Source organism: Scardinius erythrophthalmus (assembly GCF_964197995.2).
Source record: "Scardinius erythrophthalmus genome assembly, chromosome: 8".
NCBI lineage: Eukaryota > Metazoa > Chordata > Actinopteri > Cypriniformes > Leuciscidae > Scardinius > Scardinius erythrophthalmus.
The window spans coordinates 10811946-10839467 of NC_138228.1; the positions used below are offsets into that span (position 1 = coordinate 10811946).

At 37.3% G+C, this 27522-nt stretch overlaps 1 protein-coding gene across 2 annotated transcripts; it reads left to right on the forward strand.

Annotated features, from left to right (window-relative positions):
- Nucleotides 1–1728: 1728 nt before the first annotated feature.
- Nucleotides 1729–23148, forward strand: pias1b (protein inhibitor of activated STAT, 1b). Of its 2 annotated transcripts, XM_081372269.1 has the most exons (15): nt 1995–2041; nt 11705–11748; nt 11843–12287; nt 14942–15026; nt 15349–15396; nt 15767–15857; nt 16258–16392; nt 16501–16606; nt 17232–17305; nt 17655–17815; nt 18503–18633; nt 18796–18976; nt 19200–19339; nt 20559–20599; nt 20776–21817. In XM_081372269.1, exons 3-15 carry the CDS (start codon nt 11846–11848, stop codon nt 21091–21093), a joined length of 1953 nt encoding a protein of 650 aa, XP_081228395.1. In that variant the 5' UTR covers nt 1995–2041; nt 11705–11748; nt 11843–11845; the 3' UTR covers nt 21094–21817. The 2 variants fall into 2 exon arrangements, with proteins under 2 accessions (XP_081228394.1, XP_081228395.1); XM_081372268.1 differs by lacking the exon at nt 11705–11748 and having other exon boundaries at nt 1729–2041; nt 20776–23148.
- The last annotated feature ends 4374 nt before the right edge of the window (nt 23149–27522 follow it).

The window sequence follows — 27522 nt, forward strand, 5'->3', positions numbered from 1 at the left end:
ATGCTTTTTGTTGGGCTTTATATTTGGTAGGTATCGAGGTAATTGCAATACTCATACATACACTTAAGATGCGTCCGAAATCGAATACTTCCCTACTATATAGTATGCGAAAAACAGTACGCGAGCAGAGTAGTATGTACGAATTCATAGTATTCGAAAAACAAAAGTACCCGGATGACCCGTATTATTGATTTGTATACATTCACAATTATTAGCTACTTTTAGAGTAGAAACAGGTTTTAGTTCTCATTATTTTATGCTTTTTTTTAAGCAGTGTTTGTGAGTGTGCTTCACTGTGTCACTAAAGGCCAACTGGTGATGAAGGTCAATGAAGCACCACATGCTCTTTTAGTTTTTATCTCTATGTTTTGGTTCAGCTGGCTTGTGAAGGGTCTGAAAACAACCTTGGAGATGAGATGCTGTTTGATTCTTTTCTCTTAGCCCATCAACTTCATAAAACATGTAGCCTACTTCAAGAAATGTGGCGGCCCCACATGTTAGTAATGGTAATAATACATGTTCTGCCTTCATAATTATTTTATAGTCAGTTGTAAGCTACTCAATATTAAAGGTTTCTAGAACCTTACTATTTTTAACTCATCAGGATGTTGATAGGTCACATAAATTGATTTGAGCAGCCATGCCTATTATGCTAGTGTTCAAGTCAGTTCACATTTCTCAAGCCAACCTGTTTTGTAGGAAGTCTATTGAACCCAGTGTTCCCCCCAAAATAACCTATTTCCATCTTTAGTGGTTTATCAGTAATTGTTTTTTGCAATTATCCAGCACAGATGAGCAGAATTATTAGGTGCCCATATAATTATGACCTTAATTAAAATAAAAAACTACACAATAAAAAAAAAAAGTAAAACTATTTAATAATGATAAAACTTACAAAAGAAGCGACGTAAAATAATAAATTCCCTCCCAAATTTTCTGCAATTTACTACAAGAATGAAAGAAAGAAAAAATAAAGAAATCGTCCACTAAAAGAGACGGAGTTGCAAAAAAAGGTGCGAGTCTGCCATCTAGTGGACACCTTTTTCATAGCCTATTTGTAATGAGTGCCTAGTTTTGTTCATGTTATACACTGCCTGAGAGAGACAGATATTGGTAACACTTTATTTTACAGTGTACTTGTTTCATATATCAGCCTACATGTATGTACATGTAAATTATGCTTAATTACAAGTAGCTAACCCTCAACCAAACCCTAACCATATGCTGTTAATATTACTGAGTATTTAAATATATAAACACTGTAACAATTTTGGTGAGAAAATAGTTTGAGTCGTCGGATCTTTTCATCGAATAACTCAGTTGAGCCAGTTTATAAAAAATCGCACAATTGACAATGAAAAGTAATGGGATGAAATGGGATAAGAATTAAGTAAAATTAAATAGCCAATAGCAGAACCGTTACGAATAACGTTCTTGCCTATGTTAGGCCTACGTATTGATTTTTCGACATACGACATACTTTCATTCCATAAAAGATTTAAGCATCGTTTAATGTAAATGATAATTATATTTGGGCTCGACATTGCAAGGTGAATCATGGCTGCAACATCTAGACACGACATAGCTATGCAATTACACCACTAAAAACGTTTACAGCATGGACGTAATTGCAAATGTAAAAACGCGAACGCATGACACAATCTGATTTGTTTACTCTTATTCATTGAAACAAATTGTTCAAAAGAACCGATTCTTGGAAATGACTCAACAGCTGACAGATTTTCTGGGAAACGTACTGCTATATACCGTTTTGTTCAATCAATAAGCACATTTACGAATTGTATTGATTGATAAATCAATCCAGCGAGTGCGTTTCGTTCCAGGAGATCTTGTCGCTGATGTGTGATGCCATTGCCATGTATTCCATTCAAGCAGCGTGAAATCGCGTAATCCTCGCGCTAATTTTTAAACTACAGAGGGATTCCTCAGCATTAGAACAAACACACGTTCTGGTCACGTGCCAAGGCTCAGATCACGCTTGCGCCAGAGAAACAAGATGGCGGAGAGTGCGGAATTGAAGGTAAAGTGTAACCCACGAATTACTGTCAATTAAGCCTTTATAAAATACCTGTTCGGCGATGCTTTCCGTCTGACCTGTTCCTGTGATTGACTTTTGTACGAGGCGTCGTTCCGTATTTGATTTAAAAAGCGCTTTATGAGCAGTTTTGAGCCCGGTTAAAGGAACAGTGTTATTGTTGTGATGGATCCAGCTAGCTGCCTGCTAACCCGCACAGCTGTCTGTCTGCTAGTGTGAAATTACCTCCCTTCCTTCTGAATTGATATATTAATACGGTTAATTGTTCTTTTAACGTTTAAATGAGGTGTAAAATAATCCATGGGCCGTCAGAGGAGTCGGCCGTAAGTGTGAAGCAGCATGTGGGTGGTGCGTAGGCTGCTAACACTAACAGGCTGGAGATTCGGTACTTTGACAGTTAGGACTTCTGTTAACCCGCTGCATTTATAAGAACAGAATCACTGCTCAGTCTCATAACATAGATAGCTGACAAGCAAGACTGAATTTTTGGGCATCATAGAAACGTTTGAACATTTGTGTTGAGTCTGTGACGTCCCAGAAATGCTCTGTGTGTTTGCAGAATACCAGATTTTGAGACGCAACCATCGACCATGGCCTGTTACTTTTAGTTTCTGTATGTTTTAGTAGGACGTTCGTGTATGTTTAACTGGTGCTTACATGAGTGATGTCTTAGGTTTGAGATAAGACATGAAGACGTTTTAATTGTGCTTTCTGTCATTGTTATTGTTGTTAATTTTGATGTTATTGTCTGCCCCACCTGTGCAGACTTGTTTTAATCACGATATGGATTGCTAGTGACCTGACCCATAGCTGTTTAGAGTTCATATATATAGAGAGTTCTTATCTGACTGTGACTTGGACAAAATACTGTAAAAAGTAGTTGTTGGTTATTTTTAAGGTTTTCCGAAACACATAACATGGGCCTTTGTGTACTGTTTAGTAGAAGTTTCCTTCACAAAAGCTTTATTTGGCAATAGCACATTGTACCTTGATACTCTTGTTGGCAATTAAAAAAAACATAGTAGGTAATTTTGCATGGAGCAAAACAGGACGATAAGCATTATCATTATGTTTTATGTTTATTAAAGTAGATTTAAGCTGTATATTTTAGGTGTGTGTCAGTAGAGGAAGCATTTCCTGGGGTTTTACCATTTAAGACAAAAATGTATTTGGAGGAAATCTTGCTACATTAGAAAAAGGACAATTTGCTGCTAAAACGCAAATATTTAACGGTAACAGGCAGTATTAGCATTAACTGAATATAATTAGGCCTAGTTTTGAATTTCAATTCAGTTGATATGAATTATTCTGTCTTTTTTCTTCTTTAAAAAAATAATAAATCCTGGACAGTCTTTTAACTTCTAGAATCCTATAACACTGTTCGTCTTGCCAATGTTGTACATATTTAAACCAGAAAGCTTAAAAAGAAATAGTTGTCTCTCTTCATCGCTGATTGAAATCGAGTGTTTTATTTGCTTTCACTTTCAACGTTCACCATCTGAAATAACACATAAAATGAAATCCAATTTTGAGTTGTTTAAGGATTTAATGATAAAACGCACACTTGTTGCAATACTTCTAATATAATACGTTACTGTGAAATTTTAATTCTAGCTTTGACACTTGCATTGGAGACCTGCATCATAATGTTTAGGGTATCTGTCAAAACAAAAGGTTCATGATTTACACCACTTCCTGGTGGTTTTAAAACATAAATTAAAAATCTTGTTTCTTCTATTGTTTGTGTAATTTATTGTGGACGGGGTGGTAGTTTATTATCAAGAATTCAACCTAATTTTAATTTATCAATTATAATTTGTTTTTTTAATGTTATTGAGCATCAACGCATTTGTGGGTTATGCAGATCGGAAGCTTGCTTTACCAAACGCAGTTACCAAAATGACATCCTTTCAGAGAAGTGCTTCCTTTAGATTATGTCTTTGTCATAAATGAGTCAAGGCTTATGATAATAACCACACTCATTTTAATGAAATAAACTAAATCAGGAACCTCATTGTTGATTCAAGCAGTTGTTTTATTAAATGCACTTTTTTCTGTGAAGAAGTATAGCCTGCTATTCTGTTCTCTGTTCTTTGCAAGGAGATCAGACCATAGAACAGAGCCTATTATTGTCTTGCTTTGATGTTTTTGGAAGTAGTGCTGGAGTTATCTGAGGGCCTAAAGAGATGATCTGTCATCATTTACTCGCCCTTATGTTGTTCTAAACCTGTATGCAGTTTTTCTTTTTAAAAAGAGAAATTCTGAAGTCTGCGATGGTCGCTCATTTTCCACCCAGTCATAATAAATGTGTGCTGAAGCTTTCAAGCTTAAAGCGTAGGCTAACTCTCGCCAAAATGAAACCTAGGGTCTTTTTGTTAATCTACCCGAGGCAAACTTTCATTTAAAAGCATAATTAGAATGGAAATGCCACTTTTAAGTTTGACCGTATTTTCGTTTTCGGTCAAATTGCCTTTTGAATGGGAGTGCTGGGGCACGACTATGATAGCATCAAAATCGCTATTTTTAAAATGGTAAATGGTAAATGGACTGCATTTATATAGCGCTTTCACAGACCTATGGCCACCAAAGCGCTTAGCCTCACATTCACCCATTGGCCACCAAAGCGCATAGCCTCACATTCACCCATTCACTCACTCATTCATATACCGACGGCAGTGTCAGCCATGCAAGGCGCCATCCAGCTCGTCGGGAGCAGCTGGGGTTAGGTGTCTTGCTCATGGACACCTCGACAAGTGGAACCGGGGATTGAACCACCAACCTTTCGGTTTGTAGACAACCTACATGAACCACTGAACCACTGCCACCCAAACACTAAGAAGGCTCGACACAACATAAAACTTTGCTCGAAGTATCACCAAGGGATCTTCACTTGAACTCGAGCATTGAGAAAATAGTTTGTGTATACAGAGTTTACTAAAAAGAAAGATTTTGAACAACTCACTGTAGCTGTTGTTGTTTCCGTCCGCCGGGATTTTGTCAGTCAAAAATAGTCGATCTCCGAATGCAACGTAACAGGGAGGAGAGTAAAGATGGAAAGCTCTTAAAGCTTAGTTCCATATAAATTTACAGATAATTTGTTGTTTTGTCGTTAGTGAAAATCAATATTGACCTTGTATTTGAAAAAGGATCCTCTTATAAGAAACAATACTAAAATTCAGAGTCAGTTCGCATTCGGAGATCGACTATTTTTGACTGACAAAATGCCGGCGGACGGAAACAACAACAGCTACAGTGAGTTGTTCAAAATCTTTCTTTTTAGTAAACACTGTGTACACAAACAATGTTCTCAATGCTCGAGTTCATGTGTAGAGGCCCTGGTGATACTTGATGCTATCATAGTCGTGCCCCTAGCACTCCCATTCAAAAGGCAATTTGACCGAAAACGAAAATACGGTCAAATTTAAAAGTGGCGTTTCTATTCTAATTATGCTTTTAAACGAAAGTTTGCCTCAGGTAGATTAACAAAAAGACCCTTAGTTGCATTTTGGCGAGAGTTACGCTTTAAATAGCTGGAAACCTGCAACCTGCAGAGTTTCCTGGGTCATGTAAAGCCATGAAATAGCAGGAAACTTTTGTGATTTCTATTCTTGGAAATGCTAATAAAATCTTAAAAGGGTGATGACATGAGAAATCAAAAATTTGGACATATAAGGGTATTTTTTACCATTGAAACAACATTATTTAGGGTTGAAAGTTTATTAAAAAGCATTTATGTAACCAAGCTTCAAAAACGGTTTGTTTAGATGATGTGGGACCTGTGACGTCACACAGGCAAATGACACATTTGCATATGACTGCCACAAGAGCATGACATCAACAAACAAGGCCATTGGCGTTCAGTCTCTTAACGGGCCTCATGTCAAAAGCAAATAGAACCCATTATAATCACTGAAGCTGTCTACAGTATACAAATGCCTGGCCTGTTCAATTTCTGATGTACCCCATTGTGCTTGAGTCTGCTGACAACAGGACAAATTGGAGAATAAAAGAACATTTGCTTTGACAAGTCTTGCGTTTAAACAGCTTGTTTGAGTCTCTGTACGGACTTCGGAAGGATGCCAGCATCATAAAGAAGTGGATGGTTTATTTTTAATGGCGTCCCAGATCGGGTCGGAGGATTAGATGTTTGTTCAGAGCATTTGATTTGCAGATTGTTTTGTAAATGAGGCACAGTATATTTGAGAGTTTGCAAAGAAAATTTTGTTAAAAGTTTTACCATAAGTAAACCATAAGTAACTATTTGTTAATGCTTTGTCTGTAAATTATGGTTTTAAAGGGTTAATATTTTCAAAACACTTAGGCTAGTCGCTTGCAACAGTGTTGGGTGGTGATCATTTCATTACAGTGGCCATTTGCTGACAAGCCTTAAAGGAGCCTCCCCTTAATAACCAATCATTTCAGAGAGAGGGTTAGAATGAGGGTTGAAAATAATCATTTTTCCACATATATTTGCTTTTTTTGCGAAAAAAACAAAAACTAACATCATAAATGAACCTCAAGGAACAAAGTAAAATAATAGAAAAAAGCCATGTCATGACAAAGGTCATGTGAAGTCAAGTCACCTTTAAATATGAACTTTATACAATACAGTTTGTACAGCTATATAGTAATAGGAGGGCTTTTTTCATCACCTGTAGTCTTGCTGCTTGTTCATCTAGCTTGTGTAGATAACCTTTGTGCAGCATCCTGCGGTTTTCAGAGGTATATTTATTAAATGTGTGCGCTTACAGACACAAGAGCCCATTTCCCATAGCGTATCAGTGTCATTAAGAGATTACTTTATGGGGTCAGTTTTAAAAGAAATTAATCAATTTGACCAAAAGTAACAGTGAAGACATTTGTTACAAAATAATTTTTTTTTCCAATTAAATACTGTTCTTTTGGACTTTATATTTATCAAAATATTTTATATATATATATATATATATATAGTTAAGTAGCACAGCTGTTTTCAATGTTATTTTTAATAATAAAAAATGTTTCTTGAGCATATTAGAGTGATTCCTGAAGGATCATGTTACACTGGACTGAAGAGCTACTGACAGTTATTCTAAATTATAGCCTAATATTTCACAGTATTACTGTTTTGACTATTTTTGATCAAATAAATGCAGCCTGGGTGAGGATAAGAGACTTCTCATTTTTTGCAGAGCGCTGCATGCCGTCACACACAACGATGCAAATCAGTAAATATTGCTTTTATTAAAACTCTGCCATTCTTAAAGTACCGGTACTAGAAAATTAAAAAAGTATGATAAACATCAGAATTTTCGTTAACATTGCTGCCGCTTCTCCAACTGGGTGTATGTACAGAGATAAACAAGCATCGTCTTCTGGTACGCTTTGTTCCTGTAGCCGACTCCGCCATCTAGCAGTGTGGTCGTGTCCTTGAAGAACGAGATGGGCAACATTAGCTGATGTTGTCTCTCCGAATGTCTATTTAATGCTTTGTTTTCTTTGCAAAACAGATAATCCATATGTGTTAGAACTAAGATTAATCAGGTATTTTATTAATATTATTATTATTTTTTTTTTTTACTGAGAGCTGTTACACCCCTAGTTTTTACACAGCTCAAGGTCCACTTATTCCTTTGTCGTCACAGGGTTATAGGGCCCTCAGGAGGATGAGCTAATCCTAATAACAGTTTAAACTAGGAGTGTTTACTCCCTTCACTCTGCTCTCTCTGCTGGCTGTTGACTCATACCCCTTTTCCACCAACAAGAACCGGGTGCTGGTTCAGAGCCAGAGCCAGAGCTGGTTCAGAGTTGGTTCGACTGACGAGCTTACTAAGAACCGGTTTGCCTTTCCACCGGCTAGAGAGCCACAACAGAGCCAGATCTTACGTCACTGTATACGTCTCATGTTGCCCAGCAACCGCTAGTGCGGTAGCGCCAAACACAAACACGGCAGGCTTGTTCGAGATGCATCGGCTTCTCGCAGATCGATCGCCGCATGACATCAAAGCACTGCGATAGCGATCTAAAAGCACAAGGAATCGTATGCTCTCCAAACACTCCCGCAGCTCCGATCGGTCCTTGCCGCTCCGATGCATCTCGAACAAGCCATCAACAATAACGGACGTTGCAATACTATGGATGCTCATGGGTTTGCAAAAATACATCGGAATCCAACGCGTTCGTGCAGCTCGCCGTAACTTACATAGACGAATATTATAATCGAGCTGCTATTAGCTCGACTAGCTGCTATTTAAAAATGGCGGTCACAAGTTTCTATTCGTCTTGTTGGTCACGGTAACCCCGCCCCCAGCCCCTGACGCAAGCGGTTCTTTCTTGGCTCCGTTCTAGACCCTGCAATGATTTGGTGCTACTTAAGAACCAGTTTTACTGGTTCGGAGCTGGTGCTTTGGCGGTGGAAAAACAAAGAACCGATTTGAAACTAGGCTCTGGCTCCGAACCAGCACCAGCTCTGCCTTGGTGGAAAAGGGGTATGAGGAGTTCAACTGTTCAACTTGACAAAGAGTGTAGGGTTGCACGGTATACCGGTACTATGGTAATATTCCAATACTAAAGCTTCAAAATACTGGCGACACCATTGTGTTTTTTAAACGGTAGTATCTTCAATACGGTAGTACAGTATGGAATATTGTATGTGCGGCAGGTACACTATTTAAAAGTTCATTTGAACACAAATGCCTGGAAAAACATTGACGACAGAGTTTTTTTTTTTTTTGTACTGTTGGTAAATGCAGTGTAGAATTAGCGCCTTATTGTGTGTTTCCCGATGCTTCAGTTCATTTTGCAATGAGATAAAGTTGCACTTTGTGTTCGCGCTGCCGTTTATCAGGGGATGCTGAATGTCACTTCATACAGCTTCTTTGCCTAGATTAGTTTCGTTTACACTGATTTAATTTGATTGGTAACAATAGCCAGTTATTAATTCTCATTAATGAAGTATTCAATGGAAAATCTGGTCTGTTTTCATTTACATCTATGTATTATGAAAGATTGTAGCACATGGTAGCACAATACTACTTTGTATCGTGATACTTCAGCTGGTATAGTATTGTAAGACATTTTTATGGTGTAATGACAACCCTACAAGAGTATACTTTTAGGGATGTTCATTTGATCTTAGAAGTATAAAAGGAAAAACACTTTCTGAAACCATGCTGACTAGCTATATGATTTACCAGAAAGTTCAGGCTTTCCCATGGGTTCTTTTTGAATCACCAAACTATCTTCTGATCGCTCTAGGTTTACATTGGGGGTCGTTCCTCACTACTATAGGACGAGCAAGAGTCTCATCATCTGGCTATACCGGCAGTGAAGCCGTTTATTTGTGTTGGGCGGTGGGGTGGGTGGAAATTAATAAAGAGTGTTTGTGTAAGTATTTGTGTGAACAGTCCAGTTGGCACTTGGCAGTAAACTGGGGAGGGGACTGTGGTCTCTCCGAGGTGAAGAAATATGAGCTTTCGCTGGTCTGTGGTTCTCTTGTTTTCCCTGGAGCTGTTCTCCACTGCTTTTGTTATGAAAACTCACTGGCCCAGGCTTAGGCTTGATTTTCCCTTCCCCCACTATCTCGGCCTCTTCACCACTCTGCCTGCCCATAGATTTTAATAGAATCCGAATGCCGGTACCACCAACACAGCCCTTTATAGTCTCAGAATATCCAAGAATGACAGGGGAAAAGTCTGCTGTTCTGCACATGAGAAGTGGCTTTGATCCCACACGTGTAGGTGTTAACATTTGCACATGTGCTCAAACTTCGTACATGGGTCATCACAATTACATGTCTGTATCAGAAACTAAACAACACAATACAGACGTTACAGCCTAAAAATCTGATATGATCTGCGTTTGGCAAACCAAACTGATTGTATTCTCACTGACAGGCCTTTTGGCCAACATAACAATGTAGCCTATGACTTATGGCTTATAATGAATGCTTGTCCAAGACTGAGCCTGAAGCTAATTTAGTCCCAGCCGGCCTACATGTAAGTGTATGTGTAAGACATATAAATCATAGCTCTTACCATACACACTGGATAACCATTTTAAACCACCCTCATTAAAAGTGAGGCACCTAAACACTAGTTAACCTGAGTTAGGTTGACTAATGTTTAAATAGTAAGTAAACGATATTAATTGATAAAAAGACGTGTATAATGTTATACGTTTTTTCTATTTCAAATATGTGCTGTTCTTTGTAACTTTCTGTTTATCAAAGAATCCTGAAAGAAAAAAAAATCACAGTTTCCACAAAAATATTATGCAGCACAACTAGGGCTGGGCGGTATATCGAGTTTGTACGATATATCGATATATTTTTTTGAAACGATATGGAATGAGGCAATACCGTTTCGATACAGTAGTTTGATACGAGCACATCTGAAAAACGCGGAAGACGCAGTGTGAGCTGCCGCAGTGAAAGTACATAGTACAATTTGTCCTAAACATGACACAAGCTTATATTAAGGGCTTCAAAATAACTGGTAAGATATAGTTAACAAATTTAAAGCAGCTTGCCCTGTCAGATGCTTACTGACAGATACTGTTGCTGACTGACAGATAAATACTTGCGCTGTTTAATGCGTTTGAGATGTGTTGCTTTCCTCAGTGCTTAACTTACATTTCACAGGTATATTCTCCATCTGTAAATGTTAGAAAGTCAAACAAATATGTCCATTTCACTGTCAGGAGAGGACGAGCTTCTGCAATTGAATCTCCGCTAATATTCAAGCTTCCGTGAATGAGCGACGCCGCGCGCATGCGCGCCAAACAGACGGAGCACAATAGAATAGTAGCGCAATAATTCTGACTAAAATATACATATTGCTAAAATATTTGTTGTTGGAAACAATAAATATGCCATATGGGGAATTTTAAACCTACAAGTATATTTTTATGAAAGTGACCATTATAACGGGGTAATCAAACGCAGGCTAATAGTTTAAGTTCTTTTGTTTTTATTTTCATTTTTAGTTTAGCCTTTAGTCAATTTAAAAACAAAAGCATTATTTTTGTTAGAATGTAATGTGATTTTAACCACCTTTTTGCACATAATATATTGCATAGCCTACATTACATTCACTATATTTGTTTCCATATCCTCCAATATCAACATTGTTTGTAGGATATCATTGGGCAGGATGAAAATGGCATGTTTTTTTAAATAAATACAGATTTTCTTTATCCAAATGGAAAAATGTAGAAAGTACCGAGATATATATCGTATATCGCCATTTAACCCAAAAATACCGAGATATGATTTTTTGGCCATATCGCCCAGCCCTAAGCACAACCATTTTCAACATTGATAATAATAAGAAATGTTTGACAGCTGAAAATTCAGCTTTGCCATCACAGGAATAAATATTGCATTTTAAAATATATTATTAAAAATATATATTTTAATAATATATTTTAATATAAATATATTATAGATATATTAAAATAGAAAACTTAATTGTATTTGTAATATTTCACACTGTTTTTACTGTATTTTACTGAGACTTTTTTTAAAAACAATTTAAAAATTGTACTAACAACCCCAAAGTTTGAATGGTAGTGTGTTTTAACTATGTATTATTACAATTTCAATTCTTAAGCGCATTGTTTGAATTTTAAAAGTTTAATAGTTTATTTCATTTATTTACTCAACCTTAGGCTGTACAAACGTGTATGCTGTCTTCATTGATCATCATTTTGGGGTGAACTATTCCTTTAACCTTGTTAAATGCTCTCTGAATTATTTGTTTTGGCAATTGCATAATTTCTCTGCTGTTTCCTCTCTTTTAAAAACAGCAAATGGTGATGAGCCTCCGTGTCTCAGAGCTTCAGGTTCTTCTGGGATATGCAGGCCGCAACAAACATGGAAGGAAGCACGAACTCTTGACCAAAGCATTACATTTGTTGAAAGCCGGCTGCAGCCCTGCCGTGCAGATGAAGATCAAGGAGCTCTACCGCCGCCGCTTCCCCACAAAGATGGTGTCCCCGACAGACCTATCCCTCCCTGGCATACACTCCACCTCTGGAGGAGCTCACGCAGGCCTGCCCACCAGCCTAACACAGCTGGGATTTGATGGGCACGGTTCACCGTCTCTACTACCTGTCGCACTGCTTGGGCCAAAGCACGAGCTGGGCCTGCCCCACTTGCCCTCCGCCCTTCACCCAGTCCATCCAGACGTCAAACTACAGAGGCTGCCCTTCTACGATCTACTTGATGAGCTTATCAAACCCACCAGTTTAGGTGAGTATAAGGAATTATTATATATATAAGTATAAGGAACTAGTTGATTTAGGTTGAATTGTGCTTCTACAGGAATGAATTTAGAAATGGAGTCAGACAGTGTTTTGCACATTAAAGCCCTTTCCAAGAATTTTCTCTAAATTCATCTCTTCTGAAACATAATTCTTCGTCCTGGTTGCACATAAACAGTTTTGTGCCATTTCTACTGCAGCCGTTTTAAGTTATTTAGCCCAGGGGTTTTAAACTTTCTGGATCCAAGAATAACCCACAAATATGGTGCACCCCTAAAATATAAACTAAAAAAGAAGAAATATTTTTTATGGTTATGCTTTAAGGTTACATTGTTACAGTGTAATTACACAAATAAGTACTGACTAATATTAATTAACTGCATTCACTTATAGGGTTACTTAGGGTTTGGTTTTGGGTCAGTTACTTGTAATTATGCATAATTTATTGTTATTACTATAGTAAGTACATGTAACGTTACGTGTAACAACGTTACCTTAAATAAAGTGTTATCTTAATTATTATATTTTAAAAACAACAACATAGTTTTGATTTCAATAATTCACTTTATATTTATGTTTGCATCAGTATATTGCTAAGAAAAGCATCTGTTCGGTGCTTGTGGACATGATGCTGCCTTAAGACTAACTAGACATTCGGACAACCCACTGACTAATCGATTTTGAATATCTTTAGATTTGTACATCTCTTATGGGATGTATGGGCCTCTCTTGAAGACTTCTCCTCCCCCATTGATACAAACATAAAGGTGCTCTTCAAGTGATTTATGGCTTATCAGATTGGACAGAGGCCACCTGTGCTATATTTAGTCATCCAGCTCATGCTAAGAATAAAAGGCCAATATGGAAAGGAAGTGTCATTAAGCCCGAAGGCTGTGTTACTGCCTTTGTCCTTTTGATAGTTTAGGTGTTAGGCTATGTTTTTCTCTGGTTTTAGTCTTTGAGATGTTTCGATAACTAGCCTTTGGGATCTCACTTCGGGGATCTTTCAAATACAAGCCTGTCATTGTATTCTTTCAATGGAAATTACTGCCAAAGTGGGTCCTCAAAATCAATCTATGGAGCCAGTCAGGCCAAACTCCATCAAAAATTGAATTGAGCAGGTGGCAGCTTGAAATCTAGGTCCTTAACCAGTGCTTAACTGCTCATTTTGGAGTGCGGAAGCATGCTACCTTATTTCAAGTTTAATTTTCTTACAAGGACTCTTATAGAGTTCAGTTTGAGTGCAAATTGCTAAATAATAACTGATTTTTGCTATGCAATGCAAAGGACCCTGTAACATTAAATTGCTTCTCAAGCAACTTCCAGGAAACAAGATGGTCCTTCCATATTGAGTTGAAGCCCCTCGGACTGAACATTCTTTCTTGTGATGAATTTTGAGTTGTTTGAGCTGAGAGTGCAACCAGTGTTGATGGAGCTTTAACACGGCCGAGAACTGAGAACAGATTAATCTGCCAGCATCTCACTGTTAAACTCTCTCCACTTCAATTGGAATAGATTTTCCTCTTCACATGACTGCTCAAGTAAAGCACACCTCTCATTTCAGTCTCTCTCATTGAGTTCAGCCACCTATGTGTGCCTGTAAAGGTGCTGATAGAGCTTCCTCTTATCTTTCTCACTCTCTCTTGCTTCTGAAACCCTTGCTTCATTTAAGGAGATTGGGTTATGTAACCCGGGTTATTTTTGGATCTGTTGTGTAGAGTTTGGCTTTGAACTAAACTGCACCAGTGTTTAAAAGTGGTTTATGGACTCTATGATACAGAAAAGGCCCTCTCCAAACGTTTACTAACTCGGAAGCACAAAATACTCTAAAACGTGTATTTTTATCAAAATCAATGTTAAATGGATAAAATGGACTATTCTTTGTGTTGCCTTAACTGTGCTGTTTTGTAATAGAGAGTCATATTTGAATGGTAAACGTGATTAAATTCCTTATATATTATGTATTTTTGTTATAAAATAATTTAATTGTAGAAATATATATAAAATTTGTATCAATTAGGGCTGCACGATATTGAAGAAAAATGTGATAACTCATTACATAATGCGATATGCGATACGATAATGCTTAGTCTGTAAAATTAACTTAAATTATCTTAAATATATCTAAAATTATATAACCTACATGCGTGTGTCTTTTTGTGACAAGAAAACATCCCTTCAACTTCTGAAAGTGAACAGCAGTGTTTTACTGTAGCAAAAGAAGTGTTGTTTTAACATCAGTGTAAACCACGAGGTTTAGGGTTTCAGGAAGGCCTACATTAGGTTTATTTAACAACAGAAACTGAATAATCAAATGTAAAAATAAAACACTGCTTAGTTTTCACTGTATGAGTTAAATATAAATACTGATTCTTATTAAAGCCACAAAAGTTATTCAGCCAAGAGCAGTGACCTATTTTCTCTGTCTTTTGTTCATGACCCCAGTTATTGCAAGCTGTTGCGATATGCATATTGCGATACATACATTTGCGATATTTTGATAGTTTCGATATATTGTGCAGCCCTAGTATCAATAGTATTATTTTTATTTTTATTTTTGTTTAAATTAAGTGTCTTCCCTGTCTTTTTATCAATGGTGATTGTGGTGGTTTCTCCATCGTCTCCTCTCTTATTGTTTTACAGCCTCAGACAGCAGTCAGAGGTTTCAGGAAACATGTTTTGCGTTTGCACTAACGCCTCAGCAAGTTCAACAGATCAGCAGCTCAATGTAAGTGTGTGTGTGGAGGGGGATATCAAATTACATTGTCAGACAAGATAACGTGGTTCAAGTGTTTGAAATGCCTCAACTAATTTTGTGCTTCTAATAAATTTTAAATAGTTATTTCAGCCAGAACTGAAAACCAGTTGAATTTAAAACAGCGGTTGTGCCGTTTACCTAGTCTTGTTAGATATCTTCATCTTGTAGTTACATAGCCGGCGATAGTGCTTATCAGACGTGCCAAGCGAGCGGTCCCGTAGAATGTTTGGTATGCTTTTCTCTCCTACGCTCTATCACACATTCCTTTACTCCCACCCTCTTGTCTCGACAGGGACATTTCTGGGACCAAATGTGACTTCACCGTGCAAGTACAGCTAAGGTATGATAAAACAAGTTTCCAACTAAAGATCTATAAAACTCAACTAGATCTTTTTGACAAACTGGAAACATGCTGCTAAATAATGACTTAGTGTCATTTTTCTTGCCGCTATTGTTTGTTAATGTTTTGTGTTATCACAAAATCTTATGATAATGTAAATTGTTGTATTTCACATCTAAAATAGCAAATTCTTTGCTGTTTAAAGTGCTGTGCAGTTGAAGATTGTGTATTTTAATGTGATGTCTACTTTTTGATTCTCTCTTTTGAGGCTAACATACCCCCATCTTCAGAGCTTTTGTTTGGATTTCTGAGAGAGTCTTGGAAATCTTTCCCACACATTCCTAAAAGAATCTCAAAACATATTTTTCAGGTTTTGCTTATCAGAGACAAGTTGTCCTCAGGAAGATCATTTCCCACCCAACCTTTGTGTAAAAGTGAATGGAAAACCCTGTAACCTCCCTGTGAGTCTGGCTTTATGTTTGGTCACAAATCAGCAAGAATCGTTCAGAAACAATTGTTTGAAACAATGATTAACACATGTATATTAACAAGTAACCCTCATGTTGTTCTAAACCCATAATATTTATATTGATCTTCAGAACACAAATAGATATTTTAAATGAAATCTGAGAGATTTCTGTCCATCCATTGAATGTCTGTTAACTCAAAACTGACACTTAAAAACATTCAAAAGGAGATCATAAAACCAACACAAATACAAAGATTACATATATTTTTTTAAAGATATATTTTTTACTTCTTTAACATCTCTTATAACAAGCTCTTATAACAAATGAATGTTTCATATACAATTTTTTGTGCAGGCTGTTTAACTGAATGTCTTTTTGTGGTTGTCCTCAGGGATATCTTCCTCCAACCAAAAATGGAGTGGAGCCAAAGCGACCGAGCAGACCCATCAACATTACCTCCCTGGTTAGGTTGTCTACAACAGTTCCCAACACCATTGTTGTGTCATGGACGTCAGAAATCGGAAGGGTAATGAAAGTGAAATCTGTTTGAAATTGTTTCGTGATTGGTCTGAAATTGAAACACCACTGTTATGTTGCTCAGAATGTGTTTCTAAAAGCTGTGTTGTCCATACAGAGCTACTCCATGGCAGTGTACTTGGTCCGACAGCAGTCCTCCTCAGTTTTGCTACAGAGACTACGATCAAAAGGCATTAGAAACCCAGACCACTCAAGAGCACTCAGTAAGTTTACTCTGAACCCAGATGGTTGAATTCGAGTTATGCGCAACAAACTTCCGTATTTTTAAAAACAGGTTGCATCGCTTCTGGTTCAGGTCTTTTGTATGTGCTTCATTAAATATAGAGATGTTTTCCTCAAGATGCCTTCAGAGGAGCTACCAAAGATGTCCATCGCATATGCAGATTCAATTTTTTTTTTCAAAATCAAATAAAACGCAACAATAAAAATAACTAGTTAATTTACCTAATTTACCTGATTACCTTAAAAGTCCATAGATGTAGTTGTCAGTTCAAATTGGTGTAACACTTTCTCAGACAGGCGGATGCAATAATTCCTGTTTGTTCTTGTGACATTCGAGATAAAGCCTATTAAACCTTTACATTCTGAATATTACACACAAATGCACATTTTTGGCATGTTTTCTTTGGATTTTCCGACATTCACCTACCAATGCTCCCATTTAACATTGGCAACTATTGTTTTAATACAGTGATGACCAAAATAAAGTGTTTTTTCCCCCCCAATAACTTACAAAGTTAAAAGTGTTATTTAAGCTGCCTGTTCACTGTAAGAGAATATTGCCTGTAAAAAGACTGATTGGTTTTGTGTTCTGTGCCCTCTCTTCAGTCAAAGAAAAGCTTACCGCTGACCCTGACAGTGAGATTGCCACCACCAGCCTGCGAGTCTCCTTACTCTGTCCGGTATGTAATGGACCCTCAACCCTCAATAAAGTTTTTATTCTTCTTAAGGGATTCTGGTGAACCTTGTGACATTCCTTTGGACACAATTGCATTAACCATTTTGTCAGAATAAGGAAACTCTGCTTCTTTTCACCAAGACCACCAAGCCCTGCTTATGACTCTCTGACTTTCCACATAGTTTTCGTTTTCATTTTAATAATTTTGAGTGTTGGAGAATAAACCACTAGCCAGCAGTTTAGGAACTAGATAGAACTGTATAATCATAATTCAGTTATGAAGTTTGAAAGCAATATGTGGCCATTTAATGTATTCTAACATAATGTGTGTCCATCTGTGTGTAAATGAACAGCTCGGAAAGATGCGGTTGACGATTCCCTGTCGAGCGCTCACCTGCTCGCACCTACAGTGCTTTGATGCTACGCTCTACATCCAAATGAATGAGAAGAAACCCACTTGGGTGTGTCCGGTCTGCGACAAGAAAGCTCCATACGAGCACCTTATTATTGACGGGTCAGTACTGGTCTCACGTTTCACACCTGTGATAGTGGGCCATCTGAAATCTACAAAAAATCTTTGTTTTGCTTTAATATACCAGTCATTGCCTAATGTGCATGAGCATACACAACTGTTCAAAAGGCTGTTCAAAAACTGTTAAAGGCTGGTAATAGTTCTGATAATAGTTTTTAAAAGTCTTTGAAAGTTTTATTTGGTCAAAAATACAGTAAAATGTTATTATAATTTAAAATAACTTTTCTATTTTTAATATATTTTAAAATGTAATTTATTTCTGTGATTCTTTTTTTCTAGCAGCCATTACTCTAGTCTTCAGTGTCACATGATCCTTCAGAAATCATTCTTATATGCTGATTTGCTGCTCAAGAAACATTTATAATTTTTAATGTTGAAAACAGTTTAACTTCTTATTTTCGTGGAAACAAATTTTTTCAGGAATATTTTGATGAATAGAAACTCTTTTGCAACATCCTAAATATCTTTACTGCCACTTTTGATCAATGTGCCATTGCTTTATGAAAGTATTATTTTCTTCTTCTTCTTTTTCTTCTTCTTCTTCAAAAAAGAAATCTTACTGACCCTAAGTTTTTGAACAGCAGTGTGTGCTGTCATTATTGAAGTCTCTGCAATGTTGTTGTTTTTCCGTATTTTACGTTTTTTAAAGTTTTTTTTGTTGTTGTACAGGTTGTTCATGGAGATTCTGAGCAGTTGTGTGGACTGTGATGAGATTCAGTTTAAAGAAGATGGCAATTGGGCTCCTATGAGATCCAAGAGAGTGGTACAGGAAGTGTCAGCATCGTCAAACGGCATTGATGGTATTACCACAAAGACTGTTATATATGTTATGAGTTATGGAGACAATAGACAGTTGTGTCTTAGTCCTGTAGTAAAATGTGTAGATATTTGCAGGGTACCGTATTAAACATAAAATGAGATAGTCTTGACTTGCTTTTTAAAGATTACTTACTCTCTTGTAGACTCGTGTCGGTCGGTTGTATCGGACCACAGAAACAGTTCGTCCCATAGCAGTAAGAAAGTGGAGGTAATTGACTTGACGCTGGACAGCTCCTCAGATGATGATGAAGATGATAACGACGAGCCTCCACCTAAAAGACCCTGTCCATCTCTGTCTCCCACCTCCCCAACTGCCAACAAAGGGTGAGAATTTATATTTCAGCATGTCTATTGATTTATCATTTAAAACCCAACAAATGTTTTTGTGAAATGTCTTAAAACATTTTTTGAAAAGTGTGTTATTTCTTACAAATGGATTCATACTTTGTCATATAATGCAAAGATGTTCAGACATATTGAAATGTGGTTTAAATGTGGATCATTTTAAAACCTCTGTATGTTACTTTAAATGTATTTTTTGCTGTAGAGTGTTAAATCTACATCATCAGACGTCTCCTCTGGCACGGGCTCCCAGCATGCCGGCAATGGAGACAAACTACATCCCTCCCCCTCCTCCTCTCATTCAGGATTATCGTCACTATTACCACACAGCCAATGACCTGTCAGGTACCGCTTCATTCCACTGATATAGTATTTTTCATTTTTAATATGAGTGTGCCTACTAGCTCAAACGCCACAGTTCGTCTTGACCTCCTCGTTTGTTCGTGCTCCGTTGAATTGGTTGTCATTTAGCTACACCTCTGTTCAAAGATTTGGGGTCAGGAAGATTTGAAAAGTTCAAAAATACAGTAAAAACAGTAATATTGCGAAAAACTTAAAAACAATTCTTTTCTATTTGAATATATTTTAAGATGTAATTAATTTCTGTGATGGCAGAAATCATTCTAATATGCTGATTTTGTGCTCAAGAAACATTTATTATTATCATAAAATTTGTGTGTAAACCGTGATAATTTTTTCAAGTTTATTTGATGAAAAGAAAGTTCAGAAGAGCAGCATGCATTTGAAATCAAAATTTTATTACATTTCAAATAGAGCTTCATGATTCTGGATTTTGAGAATCAACATTTTTTTGTTTAAAATAGAGATGATGATTCTCCCATGATTCTGAGCAGACAACTTAACAAAATAACGTAATTTTCTAGAGGTTCTTAAAAAAGGTTAATTGCTGCAGTCTCTTAAAAATATTTAATTAATTTGAATTGTTTTTTTAACTGTTTGAATGAATAATTCAATGACTTGATCTAAAAGACTTCACTTGTTTCATTATTGGATGAATCAGCATTTTTGAATGAATCTCTTGAATGAATGATTCAATGATATACATTTTTGGTGTAATGATGTAATTGACACAATTTGATGCTTCAAGTTATTTTCCAAAGATGATTTACTCTATTTAGATCATCACTACTGTAGTTTACATCCGAACTGAAAACTTTTATCCCAGTACTTCTGTGATTTTTGTATTATTGCAAGATACTGTGTAGTTGAAAAGACTGTTTGTGAAGCCTTTTCATACATATACATGACAAATCTGAATGTTCACTGTGAACAAAGGTTTAGTAGATACAGGCGAATCGTTGTCATTTAGGAATGAGATTGCATTGTTTCCGAATTGAGATTGTGATCTTTTAATGATTAATCGCGCATCTCTAATTATAAATATAGTTTAGCAAAATAATCTGTATGTACATTAAATCTGGGATTTCTTTTTATTTAATCCACGAACAAAGCGAAATTTAGAATTTTAAAATATGTTGTCTTAAAATGTAAAATATATTTCTAGGCAAATTTATCCCAAGCAACTTTTTTTCTTGTTCTACAGATCTGAATTTCTTCTCATTTTTACAAGGGGACAATCACCAGGTAGGTTAACTCTCTGAAACAGCAGCACATCACAGCTAGAGGGCGGCATTGTTCTTAAACAAACGTCTGGTGCCAAATTACATGGATTGAGGACCCAGAGCTGACTGAGAGAGAATTAAAATACAAACTTTTTTATTATTAAACATCAACATAATCTAAAGTTTTTGTTGTTGCAGCATTATAACATGGTCATGGCCGCTGCAGCCGCCGCCTCAGCCTCTGCGTCAGCATCAGAAGACCACGAGCTGCTGCTGAACCGTTTCATGCCCTATGGTTCGTCACAGCTCTTCCTGGAGCAGTCGGGGACGTCGGCGAACAGCTCGCTAGTGCCTGCCAACGGCAGCGGGGGGAGCAGCAGCGGAAGCAGCAGCAGTCTGGTGTCCTCCAGCAGTCTGAGAGACAGCCACACACACACCAGCGCCTCGCGCTCGCGCTCCGACGCCGCCGCCTCCGTAATATACGGCTCCATCCCCGATGTCATATCACTGGACTGACCACACTGGGGCGCCCTGCAAACGGACACGCTTTTATCACAAACAGCTGGAGGGCGGAGGAGGAGCTTTGTGCGCTCGTGATGGGATTTAGACATGAATGGGATCGAAAGTTTGGAGGGGAAAAAAAAGAGAACAAAGACTTTTGTAAAGAGAAGAATAAAATTGCTGTGTACAGAGAAGAAAAATCTATTTTCAGTTTTACTTTTGTATATAAACAATAGGACGCTGCCTACCCAGTGAGTGACTTCAGTTGGTATTTTCTCCATGGATACTGAAGATGTTTTTCACTGCTCTGTGTGTTGTTCCTTGATTATCTTATTCTGTACCTTTTATACTTTTTTGCTATTTTATTTCACTTCAGATAATTATTTTAGTCACAGTAATAGAATGGCAGTCATCTTCATCATTTTTATTTCTAAGACTCTTTCCCTCAGCCATTGTTTGATCAGTGAGGGAACATCACATTATTTAATGCCATTATCCTGTGCAGGTAATTTATTATTGCTTTAAGTTATGTAGGATGTATGCTGTACAGAAGCATTCCCTTATGCCAATACAGAATCTAGCCACGACATGCTTGAACAGGCGACAGAGGTCACATCTTATTCCAGTTGCACACTCTTTCTCTTTCATCACCACATTAATTATGTAAGAAGCGGAGTTTAAAGACGACAGTGCCCAGATTTGCTGGTTAGTAAACTCTTGTACTTTTATTCACAATCTTATATCCTTTGATTTTTTTTTTCTGAACCAAACCTCAAAAGATGAGGTGAGGTTTGCAAAAACAGCGCTGAGGGTATCAGACACTTTAGTATACCTCATTTTAGATGACTGAAAAATAACCAGAAGGATGTTGCAGACGAGTAATTATTTCCTCAAGACATGTAATTTCCCATTCTAGCAAACCTATCAAATGGCAATTGACAGCTTTCTGTAAAAATGTCTAAACGCACTTGCCATTTCAAGTGGCCCATTTTAAAGGTCGAGAACACCATTTTCTCGAGGTCTGTGTGGTTTGGGCTACTATTAAAATTGGAACCAACCGTTCCAATGCAACCATTATCTAATTCTAGCTTTATAGCTTTTGAAAGTGTGCTTGGAAGGTGACCGAATTGCAACATAATCTGTGCTGTCTATTTTCATCTGTGTAAAACTGAATTTATTTATTTTATCTATATATTATATTTTTACTATTTGTTTGATCATGCATTTATTTCGTAATTATTTCAAGAGCTCTTAACACTTGCTTTGCATCGTACAAGTAGCTAATTACGTGTCCTTGTCTCTTCTTCTCTCATATTTGTACTATATGAGACTTCTGAGGCATTAATTCCACAATCGTACTTGCTGTGTCAGATTCAACTTTGGTTGAAATGAAACCGTTTAAAGGATAAAAGCCAGCTGTGTGCACACCCTCTGGCTTAGTTGTGAAGTGACAGCTGTTTTTGATTTGTCATTGATTGTCCTGCATTAAAAAAAAAGGTTGTGGAACAGCTCATTTTGGACCTGGATGAACGTTAGCACATACTTTTAATCACTCGATGACAGCCAGTGCACAGTCCGCTAACCTTTCTGAATGAGTGATTTTTTTTTTTTGTATTCAAAGTGTTGAAAATTAACAATTGGATTGATGAACCCATGCTTGTTTAATTTATATATTTTTTACATTTGCACTGAGTTACATAATAGCACACAAAATTGAGACGGCCATCATTCTACACAAATCTCCCATTTGACATCGCACTGAAATCATACATTTCACGTGCCCACTGAACCGCTACGTCCTTGAAGTAAACCACTAGACAGTCAGTCTGTTATAGCTGTACCAATAACTGGCAAGTATGAACTCTCTGCCTTAAGTTCTTCTCTTACTGTATGGTACGCTATGAGAGAAACCATTATGTACAGGAAACCAATACCAGTTTGTACAAAATATTATATGAATTATTTATTATTTGAATTGGGATACATTGTTTACTTAATGAATGTTACTTGTTTATGTAGAGAGCGGTTTAGCTGTAATAAAACAAATACATTAAATCTTTTCTATTTCTGTCTTATCTGTATTTTGGTCTTTATTTGACCTCTGGTTTCAGAATGCTAAATCCCTATATCACACTCATGAGGTGACTAGAAATTGTATCTATTTTTTATTACAGAGCAGCAACAACAACACAAAAAGAGTTAAACTTCATTTTTGTTTTATAATTTGATTTACAAAGAGCTGGGGGGTATTCCAGAAAGCTTGGTTAACTTACCATTTGGTAAATCATAACCTCTGGGTTGATTTACCCCAAACCCGCATACCATGAGTATGTCGGTTCCAAAACACCCAGTAGCACCTCAATGCAGTACACAAGATCCGAGGGGAGGAGTCGGATCTTATATAAGGGGTGGAGATTGGTAGGTTTAGGGGTGGAGATGGGTAGGTTTAGGGGTGGGTTTAGGGATCAGGGGGTGGAGACGGGTAGGTTTAGGTATATGTAAGGTGGGAGGAGTTGGATTTTATCCAACTCCTCCCCCTGGATTTTATGCTCTGCATTGAGGACCATCTCAAAACACACGAGAAGAGTTAGTTTAATCAACCTCCTACTGGTTACCCAGAGTTAATGCGCGCGCACGGTGAGTACATAAAGACATTTTCAATGGATCGCCGATTTCAGGAGTCACCATGGAAACCCAGGGAGAAAAAAAGCGAGCTACATACTTAGGTGAAACTGAGTTGGAGGTTTTAATGCTTGCTTATGAAGACTATAAGCCCATTATAAAAAAAATATAAATAAATAAAAAAACAATACTGCTGCATCAGCAAAAGAAAGAGAGTTGGCTTGGCAAAAAATAACGGACAGAGTAAATGCACGAGTTTATAAAATTATAAATGGGCTATTTTCCCCTTTCATTGTGACGCAAAAATTATTTGGGGTATGTAGTAAAAATAGACAAGTATTTACTTGTTGGCCTCCATACATTTCTTAATATTACAGTAGTAATGCACATAATTGGCTAGTAATATGTTGGCTTCTTCTTAGGTGGAGCCAGAAGAAGTGTGAGCCAAGTCAAAATGAAACAAAAACATTCTTCAGCAAGGTAATATTTTCTAAACTTGTTACTGACGCCATGTAATTTAGTTTTCTATGTAGCCAATAGAAAGAAGGCTGAGGCCCGTAAAACAGGTGGGGGTCCACCTCCACCTTCCCTCAGCTGAGGAGCTGGCACTGTCCCTTAATAAAGGGCGACCTGTGGTCGATGGGATTCCAGGGGCAGTTCATCGAACTCAGCTACCAAGACAAGTGGCTTAGTAAAATGTAGGTGTACCATATTAATACTTATGATTTATTGATGTTTTCACTGTTTTTGTCAGTGTTTTAATAAAGAAAATCATCAACTTTGTCACCATTTTATTTTGAATGCATTTTACAGTCATTGATTCACTTGTGCAGTATGCATGCTGCTTTGACTGCATGCATGCTGTATGTAATCTTATTACTAGTACTCTTAGATGTTCCTAATGTCCTTCTTTATTAGTTGTATTTGTTTAAGAATATACATTGAGTATTGAATATGCATGATTATCTTATTGGTTTAATTATCTTGCAGTTGCTGATGGCCACATTGTATTGTTGGATCCTCCTGCAACACCACACTCTGTCACAGTTGGAAGTGATTATTGTCTTTAGGTTTCTGTTTGCTAGACCAAGCATCCTTCCTTATTTTCACTGTTGGATGACGATGAAGAGACCACTTCTGCTGTGACAGAAACAGAAAATGTGGGGTGGCCCATAGAGGTATGATGCATAAAATTCCCCCTTTTTTGCATAAGAGAATAAATAAATTGTCATTGTCATTTTACAGAATATGGCAGGAGATTTGAATACAGATGAGGGTCCATCTACCTCCACACAGAATCTTAGCATTGTAAGAAATGTTCTGCAGTTCTCCTTCCTCATTTAAATATTTGGTCTGTGTTTGTATTACAGACTTTATCAGTCATGTTTAATTATTCTGTCTTTCTAGTTGCCTGCCAAAGAGCTGTATAAGGTCCACCTTCAAAAGCAAATCAGAAAAAGTGACATGGAGATGGACCTTATACAGCTTCAAATGGAGGAGAAAAGGCTTAACCTAAAAAAGGCCAGACTTGAATTGCTGGAGCACCAGCTTAAGGTGGGAAACAGTATGTGAACATTAATCTGTCATTGGTTGATGAATGAAATCTAAAGCAATAAATACAAATGTCTTTTGTTACAGGAAATAAAGAAACAATGAACAACACTTGACTGTTAACTGGTTTTAATTAAAGTGATTTTGGCAAATCATGTCTCGTACCACCCTGCCATCTCTTTGGTCTACTGGGTTCACTGGGGGTTCCTCTTGGCCATCTTCAAGAGAAGGGGGGGCCCTCTCACCTCTCAGTGTGGCAATGTTGTGAAGAACAACACAAACAGCTGTGATATCACATGACCTTTCTGGGATGACCCTGAGCCCACGCAGGCACTGAAACCTTGCCTTCAGGATGCCTATGGTCCATGTTCTGCTGTGGGCCAGGTTGAATTGTGCCTGTGGTCCAGGCTCAGGTTCAGGGTAGGGTGTCATCATATAGGGCAGACAGGGGTACCCTCTGTCCCCCAGCAAGTAACCATTGAAGTGTCATATAAAGGTAGTTAAAGTGTATAATTGCATAAAAAAAAAAAACCTTGTGTAAGGCAAAACATACCCTGTTGAAATTTGTGGCACAATGATCACTCCCTAAACATTCTGGCATCATGTACAGACCCTGGCCATTTGGCTTCAACATTAGTGATGAGGTGGGTTGCATCACATATTACCTAGTTAGTGGGGACCAGTAATGAGGGTGATTTAAACACCCAAACATTTAGCACCCAAAAAATCTATTGTCACCTGCACATTGATGCTATTGACTTCCTATTAACATAGTCTCCTTAATTGACTGCAGGAGCTTTAATGGGAATGTGGGTTCCATCAATGCAACCAATCACATTTGGGAACCCTGAAACTGAAAGTTATATAATTAGAAACTTTTAAAATTATTGTGACTGTCACTGTATACAGTATGAATAGATTAAGTATAGTGCTATGTAACTAAAATGGTCTTTCATAGAATATCATATAATGGACAAACCCACCACTCTGTGGAATTCCTCTTTAATGACCCTCAGTGGTTTATGGCCAGGGAACTGCACAAAAGTGTGTAGGAACCGTTTGAGTGCAATGCATACTGTACGAACAGCCCTACACACAGTTGCCTTTCCCACATGCTCTGCATCGCCTATTGTATACAAAAAAAAAAAACTCACCGTCGCAAAAAAGTTAAATAAATGGAGTTAAATTTTTAACTCCATTATCTTCGTTTAATAAATTAACGATTCTTTTGAAAAACGGCAATGCTCCCGCAAATATTCATTTGGATACGAAAACACATTGATACGTGGTCGTATCACCCTCTCACGGCGGAAAAGAATTCGTATTATCTGTGCTTCCACATCCACTGGATCGTCTTTAAAACGGCACGCCATGCTCAGTAACCTTCTGAAACAAACTAACCCTGGAACATAACCTGCTACCGAGCAGGTTATCTTCAGAGAGTAAGTTCCTATGGTTACATACCCAGAAAGTTACCTCCGTTTATGGAACCGAAAGTTGAGGTTATCCACTAACTTACCCTTAAACTTACCCGGGTATGTCACATAACCTGCTTTCTGGAATACCCCCCTGGTCTAATATTATTATTGATATCATTTATTTCAAGTGTTTTTTATCACAAGTGAATGCACAAAATACAGTTTATGGATTAAAGGCAGGGTAGGTTATTTGTTGCAGAAACATTTTTTGTTATGTTGGTTGAAAGTCTCTTAACATCCTTATAGCAATCAATACGTTAAATGGTCTAAATGCATTTATATGGACGTAAACATATCTGTGGAAGGTGTAGGACCATAAAAACCCTTCATGCTACACAGAGTTAGACAGACGTCAGTCACAGAGCACCGCAACAGAAACAGCAGCCGCATATATGCAACTTCCTTTTGTTCTGTGTTATGCTGTGGAAGACTAAGACTCGTGTTTTTAACTTTATCCTTCTTCGTTGTCTGTCTGTGTGACACTTGGTGACAATAGATGTAGGCCCTAAAACATTTGAAAAAATCTTTTTGTTTAAGCTCGGGTAATGGATTTAACAATTTATTAAACAAAATAATTTCAAAAATGTCCACCCTATAGGGACAAATGAACAACAGTTTCAAATACTTTATAATTTATGGGCTGTGAACATTATCTTAGACAACTCATGTACCTTTGTCCCTTTAATATATAAATATATAATATTAATATTATATAAGTATAAATATCGTGTATGAATTGTACTTTCTCACAAACACATCATTTTACATTTTTCGTTTTCGGATACAAATGCCT